We start from the raw sequence: 12,239 nt of genomic DNA, 5'->3' as shown, positions 1-12,239 counted from the left end.
AGAAACTGAACTTTAACTTATATAATTACTTTATTTTCTTGGATTTCTATTAATTTTATTATTATTCTTTTGTGATTTTATGTCTATTTATTCTATTTATTAATTTGCTTTTTGAATATCTGATTTAGACCTTAGCCTTTACCTTTAATTTTCTTTGTTTATATTTTCTGCTTCATTTTATGCCGCAATATGGTCTTTTACGCGTTCCAATTAAGATTTTTCTATTTTCGGTTTGCAATCTTCTTCTTCGAAATTTTTCACTTTCCTATTTCTAAAATAGGATTTATAATCTAAAAAATGGCAAATTATACAGGCGATTAATATATATATAGTAACTACAAGATATACTTTAAACATCAACTTACTAGTAGTCGCATTTGTTTCTTATACTTTTTTCTCACATTTACCATCTTCATTCAAAGCAAGTCCATTTTCGCACTCCAAGCATTTTATATTGCCTGCTTCCGTGCATCTTTTGCATGAAAAATGGCAAGGATCGCATGTATTAGTCTCTAGATTTTTAAATTTATTTTAAGGACATTCCGTTTTGCACTCATTTTGGTCTAAGTAAGTATTCTCTTAGCAATAAATTTCATTACTACAGAATCCATTAAATAAATAGAGTCCCTAAAAGCATTCTGTACATTCATCAGATTGTTTACAATTTAAACAATTAGAATCACATGGTAAACAATTTCCTTAAGAATCGGGAAAAAAAGATTAATCACATTCAAGTTTACATTATTAATTTTAAGTTAAAAAATAATTCTATTTACAAGATACACATTTGCCCTTTTCTATACATGTTTTACAATTTAAGTCACATAATTCGCATTTTTATGTACTTCTTTTTAAATATGATCCTTCTTCACAAGTATCACATGTATTAGGATTCGAGCAAGTAAGACACGTAGGATCACATTACTAACAATTTTTATTTTAATCCTCAAATTATTTATTATCGCAATTATCGGCGCATATTTTAGTTTATAAAAGAACTTAATTATTATTACAGGTAATACATTAATTATTTACTATTCCATTTTCACATGTTTGACAATTATCATCACATTTTTCACATAAAATACTCCTTGTGTTTATATAATATCCCGCATTACATGTGTTACACGAAATAGCATTTTAACATGTAAGACAAGTCGCATTGCATTATTAGCATGTCCTTAAAGCATCTGCATATTAATTTTATTAACAAGAAATAACGCATTTTCTGTCTTAAGTGAGAAAATTATTAAGTTAGCATTCCGTACATTAATCATTAGTGGGTCCGTTTTCGCACGCTACACAGTTTGCGTTACATTGTTCACATCTATTAGTATCAGTATTTAAATATTAGCCCTTAATACAGGATGTACAAGTATCAGCATTATTAACACAAGTTCTACAGTTAGCGGAGCAAGGTGAGCAAAATTTAGTAACAGGATTTAAATAATTATCATCAGTACATGTAGTACATGAAGTATTATTAATACATGATAAGCATGATGCATTACACGGCTAGCATTTTCTCGTATTATCCGGATATTATTTTGGTAAACAAATATCTTTGCAAGTTTAGTTAGTTTATAAATATTAATTATTATTACAAGTAAGACAAGAAGTCTTTGAATCTTTGCAAGTTTAACAATTCGGATCACATAATTCACATAGACTACTTTAAGTGTTCGCATATTAGCCTTAATTGCAATTCCTAACGCATTTTTTTTCCAGTTATTGGTAATATAAAGGAGGTGAGCAGGACAGGCATTTTAGTATTATCAGTACCGTTTTCACATGTAGTACATTGAGCATCACATAGTTCACATTTCGAAGTATTTGTATTTAAAAAGTTGCCATTTACACAAAGTTAACAAAAAATTGCGTCTACACATTTAAGACATAAAATATCGCAGTCCCTACATTTAGGTATATCAACTTGAGTATTATCTAAATATTAATTACTATCACAAACATCTACACATGTTTAGTCTTTTGTTTGTAAAACTTTAGGTGAATTACAAGAAGCACATATATCTGGATTATCATTTTGACAAGTTTTACAATTAATATTACAAAGTTTACATTCATTCAAATTATTTTTATAATATCCTTAATCACATATAATGCAAGTAGTTTTATTATCACATGATATACATCCTTGCATACATGCAATACATATATTATTTTCAAAAAAAGTTCCTTATGGGCAGCCTACACATATATCGTCTTTAAAATACTCATTATTTTTGCATTAAATACATTATAGATTATTAGTTATATGCTCAGTATCTCTACAAATTATATTTTCAATAGAATATAAGTAGACATTTTTATCATCATGATTTTCATCATCCGCAATTAAAGTTTTTCCTTTTGAAAAAAACTATCTGTGTCTATGGTCTTTTATAGGAAGTGTGTAATATTTATTTTTTTAATCTTTTCTTTAGATCACACGGACTTAATCAGAAGTTTTATCAAATGATATATCGTATACAATATTTCCAAAAATAATGACCGATTAATAAGACAAAATATCATAATATTCTCCGAATTTAATCGGCGAACTATCTGGAGACATTTTTACTTCCCTATATGTAAGCAAATCGTAAAATTTCCAAGTATTAGAAGTCCCAAAGCAAATTATTTTTTTCCCAATTTCAAAATCGATAATATCAGACATATAAAATTAAGTTTAGTTTAGTCTCAGTTTCGTTTTCAAAGTAACAGTATCTCCAGAAAATAATAATTAAACTATAACTACTTTTTCATATGAATTTTATTTTTATAAAGTAAGGCCAATATCATTATCAATATCAATCATATATATGCACTTATTGTATGTAAATTTATTAATTTTGTATTTTTTCTATTTGTAAATCATATACGTGAGGTTATAAGTATAAAAATCGTTGAAAACAATAATATGATGCGTATTACAATATCCTGACACTTATTAAACATCATTTTTTGGAATAGGGATTTAGTCACAATTGTCATCGAAAAAAGGAGTTTTATAAAAAGCGAAATAATTCTAATTAAACATTGAATTTTGGCTTTTTAAAATATTAATAGTTTTGTTTTTTTCTAAATTGTAAGTTGAAAAATATAAAGTTTTTGAAGGGGGAATTTTATATATACCATTGTTTTCCAAATTATAAAGATCTATTAAGTCTATTATTTAGTATTCACGTTTTAAACGGTTTAATGTAAATAATTTTGGTCGACCTAATTTTGTCTCAATAAAATAGGCATTTTCATCGACTGCTTCAATCAATTTATCTAGAATTATTTACTTTGTTATAAAACCATCATCATTTAATATACAATAATAGTAATATTACATTGGATTTTAATTAATTGGTCTTATTATTATGGCTGATTCTTCAGAAATGTGGTACCAATATAGATATATTTATAAAGGATATTAGAATGTATTTATTTTTTAGATTATAGTAACAAAAAAAAAAAATTATAAAATTAATTTTTTATTCACCATTTTTGTTTTTTGTTTTTTATTTTTTATTTTATTTCTTTTGATTATTTTTTTTCTATTTTTTATTTTATTTTTTTATAAAATATATTTATTAACAATTAAGTTGTAAAAAATATCAATTTATTATTATGATAGAAATTTTTTATTTTATTATATTATTGAATGTAATTATTTCATATTATAATAATAAATCAGGTTTTTAAAATAATAAAATAAAATTAAAATATAAATAAAATTTAGGTAATTTATATTTAATTTTTTAATAATAACTAATAATATATGTTTATAAATATTAATTTTTATCTGATAGTAATTTATAAAATTATTTAGTATATTTTAAAATAAATATATAACTCAAATTAATAAATTTTAATCTTCTAAATAAATTAATTTGTTAAAAATAAAATAAAATATATATAAAAAAATTATTTAATTTTTATTATTTTTAAATTTATGTATAACTTACATTTATTAATAAAAATAAAAATAATTTATATAAATTTTATTATATAATTTATATATAATATAATTTTAAATTCTTTTAATAATAAAAATTATAATATTTTTTTTTCTATTTAAGAAAATTAAAAATACTAAAATTTTTATAAATATAAAAATAAATTCATAATTAACATTTTTTTGTTTCTTATTAATATTAAATTATTAAAAAATATTCTTTATTTTAATTTAATCTATATAATACATAAATAAAATAAATATTATAAACCTAAAAACACTTTATAAATTTTGTACTAAAGAAATATAGTTAGCTCAAAAATTATTTTCAATTTTCTTTCTAGCAAATTATGAAGAATAATTATAAATAAATAAGTCACAAATTATTGGAATAAAATAAAAATAATAAGTTATTTATTGCAAAATTGTGTGTTATTGGATTATCTAAGTTATATGTATAAGAAGATTAATAAAGTAATTAAGAAGACATAGGATTAGTAGTTAAATTACAAGTATAAATTATAAATATGAAATAGGGAATCGATAAATATTAAAAATAAAAAAAATTATTATTAATGAATATTTTTGTTAAAAGTGTTCATTGTATCAATAATTAGTAAAATTAAACTAAAAAAATATAAACTAAATAATAAAAAAAATAAATATATATATATAAAATAATATCAAATAAATATAATAAAAATATATTTAAATTATATAAATATTTTTATAAAATAATTTATTTAAAATATATATAAAAACAAAATAAAATATTCAAATACAAATATACAATAAAATATAAAAAAAAATTATTAATATAAAAAAAATATATATATAAATTTTTATTTATTTATATATAAAATATAAATATATATTTAATAAAAATAATATTAATAATTTATAAATTTAATATATGCGAATATTAGTAAATTAAATAGTTTTAATTATTAATATAGAAAAAATTTATTTGATAATAAATATATATTTTTTAATCAAATTTGTTATTAAGGATTTTATATATAATTTCCTAAAAACAAATACTTAAGTCTAAAAAATTTAATATTTATTATTTTTCAAGTTAAATATTAAAATAATATATAAAAAATTATTTATAAGAATTATTTAATCAATTTTATTTAAAAAATATAATCAAATACAAAAAAATTATTGGCTGATAAAATTCATTAATTTCTATATTATAAAAATTTATAATAAAAAAGGAGAAATCAAAGATAATATAAAAAATTAATTTAAATTATTAAATTAATATCATTTCAAAAATTAATAGAAAAAACTCTAAAAAAAAATAGAAATTTTATCCAAAATAAATAAAAAATACATTTTTATTAATTTATTGTAAATAATTATCTAAAAGTCAGCTTAATCCTTATAGATTATATTAAAATTTTATGAATTAATAACAATATAAAGTTTTTCCTTACTTTATTTAAATCAGAAAAAGTTATTTATTAATCATTATTATATAAAAAATATTAAAAAAAAATATAAGTTTTTAATTTATTGTTATTAAAAACGCATATAATTATATTATATAAAAATATAGCATAAAATATCAAAAAAAAAGAATTGTATTTATTAAATAGAATAAAAAGATATAAATAATAAATATAAATATAAATATAAATATAAATATAAATATAAATATAAATATAAATATATATATATATATTAATATATATATATATTTATTAATTATATATTTATATATTTTTTTTTCTTTTTATTGTAAAATTCTTATTATTTTTATTATAATTATTATTATTATTATTATTATTATTATTATTATTTTTTATACAATTTTTAATATTAATATTATAATTATTTATATTATTTTTTTAATTTATTATATATATTTTTATGATTATTTTTAAATTTAATTATTATATATAATTTTAAATATTTATATAAATATTTCAATTTTATTTTATAGAATAAATAATAATAAATTTTTGTTTTCAAATTATTTCTTTTTTTTTTATTAATTTAATTATATTTCTTTTTACAAATGTCAAATCTAATAATTTTTATAACCTATCATTATATCCTTTTTAACTTCTTACACTTGAACAATAATTTAAAAATGAAATAATATTTTAAATTAAAAAAATATCTATAATAAAAACTATTAAGTAGCAAATAGTCCATTTCTAATATTCTCCATCATTAATAATACTTCACTTTTTTAAAATAAATAAAATAAAGAATATCGTGAAAATTGCTAATAAAAGTAACTTTGAAATTATATATCTAACATACTTTAATATTTTGATTTTTTCAATTTTTTTTTTCAAAGATTATTTAACTATAATACCCATAAATATTAAAATTACCATTATAAAATATCCTTTCATATAAGAATAAAAGCAAAATAACATAAATAAGCATTATTTAAAATACATAAGTAGAGCCCTAAGTAATGAGTTTTGAGTATCGTCTTCTAATAAATACATTTCCAAAAATTCATTTGCAATAAGGGTATAATATAATTTCTAGTCATACTAATAATAATTATTATTTATATTTATTTTATTAACTTTATTTATGTTATTTTTATTATTTTATATATCATCTAATAAAATAACATTTGTACTGTTTTTTTTATTCGTATTATTTTAGATAATTTATTTACCTAAGATATTTTTAAATCCAGACATATTTTAGGTATTTTAATCAGGGCAAGCTTAACTTTAACTTATATAATTACTTCCTTTTCTTGTATTTGTATCATTTTTATTATTATTTTTTTGTGAATTTACGTCTATTTATTAAAATGATTATATTTATTATTCAGCTTTTTGAATATCTGATTTTTACCTTAATCTTTACCTTTAATTTTCTTTATTTACATTTTCTGCCACAATCTTGCCTTTTACGGGTTCTATTTAAGATTTCGTTATTTTAGATTTACATTCTTCTTCTTCGAAATTTTTCAATTTTTTATTTTTAATGTAGGATTTGTAATCTAAATAATGGCAAATTATACACGCAATAAATATATATACAGTAACAACAATATATACTTTAAACATCAACTTATTAGTAGCAGCATATGTTTTAATTATTTTATTCTCACATTTACCATCTTCATTCAAAGCTAGTCCATTTTCGCACTCCAAGCATTTAATATTGCCTGTTTCCGTGCATCTTTTGCATGAGGAATGGCAAGTATCGCATGTATTAGTCTCTAGATTTTTAAATTTATTTTAAGGACATTGAGTTTTGCACTCATTTTCGTCTAAGTAAGTATTCTCTTAGCAATAAATTTCATTACTACAGAATCCATTAAATAAATAGAGTCCCTAAAAACATTCTTTACATTCATTAATTCGCATTTTTATGTACTTTTTTTCAAATATGATCCTTCTTCACAAGTATCACATGTATTAGAATTCGAGCAAGTAAGACACGTAGGATCACATTACTAACACTTTTTATTTAAATCCTCATATTATTTATTATCGCAATTATCGACACATTTTTTAGTTTATAAAAGAACTTAATTATTATTACATGTAATACATTAATTATTTACTATTCCGTTTTCACATGTTTGACAATTATCATCACATTTTTCACATAAATTACTCCTTGTGTTTATATAATATCCCGCATTACATGTGTTACATTCCTTCAAATCATTTATATAATAACCTTAATCACATATAATACAAGTAGATTTATTATTACATAATATACATCCTTGCATACATGCAGTACATATATTATTTTCAACAAAAGTTCCTTATGGGCACCCTACACATATATCGTTTTTAAAATACTCATTGCTTTTGCATTAAACGCATTATAGATTATTAGTTATATGCTCATTATCTCTACAAAGTATATTTTCAATTGAATATAAGTAGACATATTTATCACTATGATTATTATCATCCGCAATTAAAGCTTTTCCTTTTAAAAATGACTATCTAAACCTATGGTCTTTTATAGGAAGTGTGTAATATTTATAATTTAAATTGTTTCTTTAGATCAAATGAACTTTATTTAAAATTTGATCATAAGATATATCATATACAATTTTTCCAAAAATAATGACTGATTAAAAAGACAAAATATCCTAATATTCTCCGAATTTAATTGACGAACTATCTGGAGTCATTTCTACTTCCTTAAAAGTAAGTAAATCGTAAAATTTCCAAGTATTTGAAGTCCCAAAGCAAATTATTTTTTTCCCAATTCCAAAATCGAAAATATCAGACATATAAAATTTATCTTAATTCAGTTTTAGTTTCTTTGTTAAAGTAACAGTATCTCCAGAAAATATTAATTAAACTACAAATGCAGTTTCAACTGAAAAATATAAGTCTAAACTAAGGGCAATATCATTATCAATATCAATTACATACATGCACTTATATTAAGGATAATGGGCCATTTTATATTTTTTCCCTTTATAAATCATATACGCTAGGTACTATTTATTATAATCGTCGAAAACAATAATATTATTTGTACTAATATCCTGATATTTTTAAATATTTTTTGATAGAATCATGATTTAGTTGCAATCATCGTCGAAAAATGGAGTTTCATAAAAGGCGATATAATTATTATTAAACATAACTTTTTATTTTTATTAAATAACAATTGATTTAATTGCTTCATAACTGTAAATTGAAAAAGATAAAGTTTTTGAACGGGGAATTTTGTATATACCATTATTTACCAAATTATAAAGATCTATTAAGTCAATTATTTAGTATTCACGTCTTAAACGGTTTAATATAAATAATTTTGGTCGCCCTTATTTTGTCTCAATAAAATAGGCATTTTTGTCGACTGCTTCAATCAATCTGTCTAGAATCATTTACTTTGTTATAAAACCATCGTCATTTAATATACAATAATAGTAATATTATTTGGATTGTAATTTTCATTGATTGGTCTTATTATTATGGCTGATTTTTCAGGAATACTGTACCAATATTGATATATTTATAAAGGATATTAGAATGTATTTATTTTTTAGATTATAAATATTAAATATATTAATGATAAAATTAATTTTTTACTATTCATTTTTTTTTTTTTGTATTTTTTATTTTATATATTTTTTTGTTTTTAAAATTTATTTATAATAATTAAATTATTAAAAATATCAATTTATTATTAAGATAGAAAAAAATTATTTTATTATTATTATTGAATGCAATTATTTCCATATTATAAATAAATATATCAGATTTTTAAAATAATAATATTAATTAAATATAAATATAAATTAATTAATTTATATTTATATTTATAATATCTGATATATGTGTTTTTCATAATATTAATTTTTATCTGATAGTAATTATTAAAATTATTTATCATATTTTAAAATAATAATAAAATAAAAATAAACTGTAATTAATAAATTTTAATCTTCTAACTATATATTAATTTGTGAAAAATATAAAAAAAATATTAAAATTTTTTAATTTTAAATTTATATATTCTTAACTTTCATTTAAATATAAAATATTAAAATAGTATATATTAATTTTATTTATAATATAATATAAAATTCTTTTAATAAAAAAATTTATAATATATTTTTTTTTTCTATTTAAGAAAATTAAAAATACCAAAATTTTTATAAATATAAAAATAAATTCATTCTTAACATTTATTTTAGTTTCTTATTAATATTAAATTATTATAAACTCTTCTTTATTTTAATTTAATCCATAAATAAAATAAATATTATAAACCTAAAAACACTTTAAAATTTCGTATTAAAGAAATATATTTAGTTCAAAAATTATTTTCAATTTTCTTTCAAGCAAATTATAAAGAATAATTATAAATAAGTCACAATGATTGAAATTAAATAAAAATAATAAATTGCTTAAATTTGTTAATTGGAAAAATCGTGTGTTATTGGATTATCTAAGCTTTATATACAAGAAGATTAAGAAAGTAATTAAGAAGACATAGACCTAGAAGTTAAATTATAAGTATAAATTTTAAATATGAAATAAAGAATTATTAAATATAAAAATAGTAAAGTGTTCAATATAAAAATATTATTAAGATTAAATTAGAAAAAATAATAAAAATATATATGTAATATAATATTAAAAGAAGATAATTAATTTTTACTTATATTTTAAAAAAGGTATAAAATTAATATTTTTTAAATAAATATAAAAAAAAAAAAAAAATTATTTTAAATATATATATATATAATAAAATATAGTATATTAGATTAAATTTAGAAAAATTAGAATTATAAAGTTATATATATATAAATATTTAAATAAAATTTAATTTATTTATGTAAAAAAAAAATTAATTATCTATTTTAAAAAATACTTATAAAATTATATATATGCGAATATTAAAATATTAAATATTTTATATTATTGTTATAGAAAAAAATGTTTAATAATAAATATATGATTCTTAATAAAATTTGATATTATGGATTTTACATATAATTTCCAAAAAAAAATACTAAAGATTAAAAAATTTAATGTTTCTTTAAATAAATAAAAATCTAATCTATTTTTAAGCATTATTTCATATGTAAATTAAACTACATAAATATAAAACATATTTTTATTTTAAAAAATATAATCAATTACAAAAATATTATTGGTTAATAAAATTCTTTAATTTCTAATTGATAAAGGCTTATAAAAAATAAAATAAGAAATCAAAGAAAATATAAAAAATAATTTAACTCATTAAATATTATCTCATTTATAAAATAAAAATAGAAATAACTCTTAAAAAAATAGAAAATTTATAAATAAATAAAAATATACATTTTTTTCAATTTATTTTACATTTTTAACAAATAATCAGCTTAATCCTTATAGATTATATTAAAATTTTATGATCAGTTAACTATATTAGGTTTTTCCTTACTTCATTTTAATCAAAAAAGGTATTTATTAAGCAGTATCTTCACATTATGAATTTGTTTGAATAATTAAAAAGCCTCCTGGACATTATCTGAGAAAAGAGTTTAATTCGTATAAATAAACATTATATATAAGATTATTAATTTTTTTAAAAGAGGTAAAATTTGAAGAAAAATAAATTTTCAATTTAAAGTTGTCAAAAAAGCCTATTAATTATATTCTAAAAAAAACATAGAAATAAATTTCTTAAAAAACAGCGTTTTTTATATTCTAAAAAGACATGAAAAAGCTTTGATGAATTTATTTTATTCAAAGATTATTTTTTTAATAAACGAAAAAAACTAATTTATACAAACATGAAAATAATTTGATATTGCTTTTTAGTACCTTTAAAAAAATTGCATTGATTAAAAACTTAATTTGAATATACGATGCATTATTTACACGAAAGGTCATACAATTGAGAAATGTCAGATATCTCACAAAAAAAAGTCCCAGCCAACTCAAAAAATAAGTGTAACATTATAATAATTACCGATTATACTACAAAATGAAATAATTAGAAGCTTTAGTTGTAATTTGGAGAACAAAAAAATATATTAATTGTTATTTTCTTAATCTAAAAAAAAAATATTTTAAGTTATATTTAGTGTATTTTTTTTAATTTGTTTAATTATTGTTTTTTAATTTTAATTCAATAGTTAAAATTCTTGAATAAGGTGATGTTCTTGTGTTTATAATGCTTATATATAAATTTAATCTTGCTTTAAAATTAGAGAAATAAATTTAGATTTTAGCCTGATTTGCATATAAGTAGTGATTGCTTTTAAATAAGATGATTTGTATATCGGACAAACATTTATAGAAGGTTTTACTGATTTTACTTAAAATAAGTTTATTCTTTTTGTTCTAAAATTGTTATATATCATGTCTATATATATTCTTATTTTTTTATTAGATAAAATATTTAATAATCTCATTTTATTTACTTAATAAAAACACATAAATCTATATAAAATTGGAATATGTTTAATATTATAAGGAATTTAAAAGAAATTTATTAATTAATTTTTGGTTTATTTGAAAATAAGTTTAACAATATATTAAATTAAATCATTTTTAAAATAAATGCATAATTTTAATAAAAAAATTTAAAATATTAATAATGTTTATATACAATTTAAATTAAAATTTATTTTATCTTCTTTTATTTTTATTTTATTTAAGAAATTAATAAAACTTTTGTTAAAATATATAAAAAGTAAATATTAATAAGAAAATTTTATTTCAGGCAACTATTTAATAAATTTAATAATAAAAAATCAATTTATTTGTTAAATAATATATATATATATATATATATATATATATATAATATAATAATAAATATANATAAT

The 12,239-nt window shown here is 17.9% G+C and overlaps 2 protein-coding genes across 2 annotated transcripts, besides 28 other annotated features; both read right to left on the bottom strand. All coding sequences in view use genetic code 6, as the record gives it.

Moving 5' to 3' along the window:
* Positions 1-80: 80 nt before the first annotated feature.
* On the bottom strand, positions 81-3,451 carry IMG5_081970 (zinc finger lsd1 subclass family protein, putative). Its single transcript, XM_004036403.1, has one exon. The coding sequence runs from the start codon at positions 3,338-3,340 to the stop codon at positions 1,661-1,663; it is 1,680 nt and encodes a 559-aa protein (XP_004036451.1). The 5' UTR covers positions 3,341-3,451; the 3' UTR covers positions 81-1,660.
* A 41-nt stretch (positions 3,452-3,492) lies between these two features.
* Positions 3,493-3,569: a microsatellite.
* Positions 3,494-3,569: a microsatellite.
* Positions 3,501-3,567: a microsatellite.
* Positions 3,506-3,564: a microsatellite.
* Positions 3,570-3,689: 120 nt separating the features above from the next.
* Positions 3,690-3,727: a microsatellite.
* A 249-nt stretch (positions 3,728-3,976) lies between these two features.
* Positions 3,977-4,015: a microsatellite.
* A 549-nt stretch (positions 4,016-4,564) lies between these two features.
* Positions 4,565-4,593: a microsatellite.
* Positions 4,575-4,654: a microsatellite.
* Positions 4,606-4,666: a microsatellite.
* Positions 4,613-4,706: a microsatellite.
* Positions 4,707-4,742: 36 nt separating this feature from the next.
* Positions 4,743-4,785: a microsatellite.
* Positions 4,786-4,806: 21 nt separating this feature from the next.
* Positions 4,807-4,843: a microsatellite.
* A 716-nt stretch (positions 4,844-5,559) lies between these two features.
* Positions 5,560-5,649: a microsatellite.
* Positions 5,560-5,675: a microsatellite.
* Positions 5,573-5,676: a microsatellite.
* Positions 5,622-5,677: a microsatellite.
* Positions 5,678-5,696: 19 nt separating this feature from the next.
* Positions 5,697-5,833: a microsatellite.
* Positions 5,702-5,833: a microsatellite.
* Positions 5,702-5,837: a microsatellite.
* Positions 5,706-5,881: a microsatellite.
* Positions 5,710-5,855: a microsatellite.
* Positions 5,765-5,861: a microsatellite.
* Positions 5,801-5,875: a microsatellite.
* A 594-nt stretch (positions 5,882-6,475) lies between the features above and the next one.
* Positions 6,476-6,526: a microsatellite.
* A 23-nt stretch (positions 6,527-6,549) lies between these two features.
* Positions 6,550-8,795, bottom strand: IMG5_081960 (hypothetical protein; the record flags this gene model as incomplete). Its single annotated transcript, XM_004036402.1, has 2 exons — positions 6,550-8,260; positions 8,300-8,795. The coding sequence occupies 2 exons, from the start codon at positions 8,793-8,795 to the stop codon at positions 7,056-7,058; spliced, it is 1,701 nt and encodes a 566-aa protein (XP_004036450.1). The 3' UTR covers positions 6,550-7,055.
* Positions 8,796-9,005: 210 nt separating this feature from the next.
* Positions 9,006-9,051: a microsatellite.
* Positions 9,052-10,144: 1,093 nt separating this feature from the next.
* Positions 10,145-10,186: a microsatellite.
* Positions 10,187-11,487: 1,301 nt separating this feature from the next.
* Positions 11,488-11,532: a microsatellite.
* Positions 11,533-12,183: 651 nt separating this feature from the next.
* Positions 12,184-12,233: a microsatellite.
* Between the last annotated feature and the right edge of the window lie 6 nt (positions 12,234-12,239).

Source organism: Ichthyophthirius multifiliis (assembly GCF_000220395.1).
Source record: "Ichthyophthirius multifiliis unplaced genomic scaffold scaff_1120509250563, whole genome shotgun sequence".
Lineage (NCBI taxonomy): Eukaryota > Ciliophora > Oligohymenophorea > Hymenostomatida > Ichthyophthirius > Ichthyophthirius multifiliis.
The sequence above is the reverse complement of the archived record's forward strand: the minus strand, read 5'-3'. Positions and strand labels throughout refer to the sequence as shown.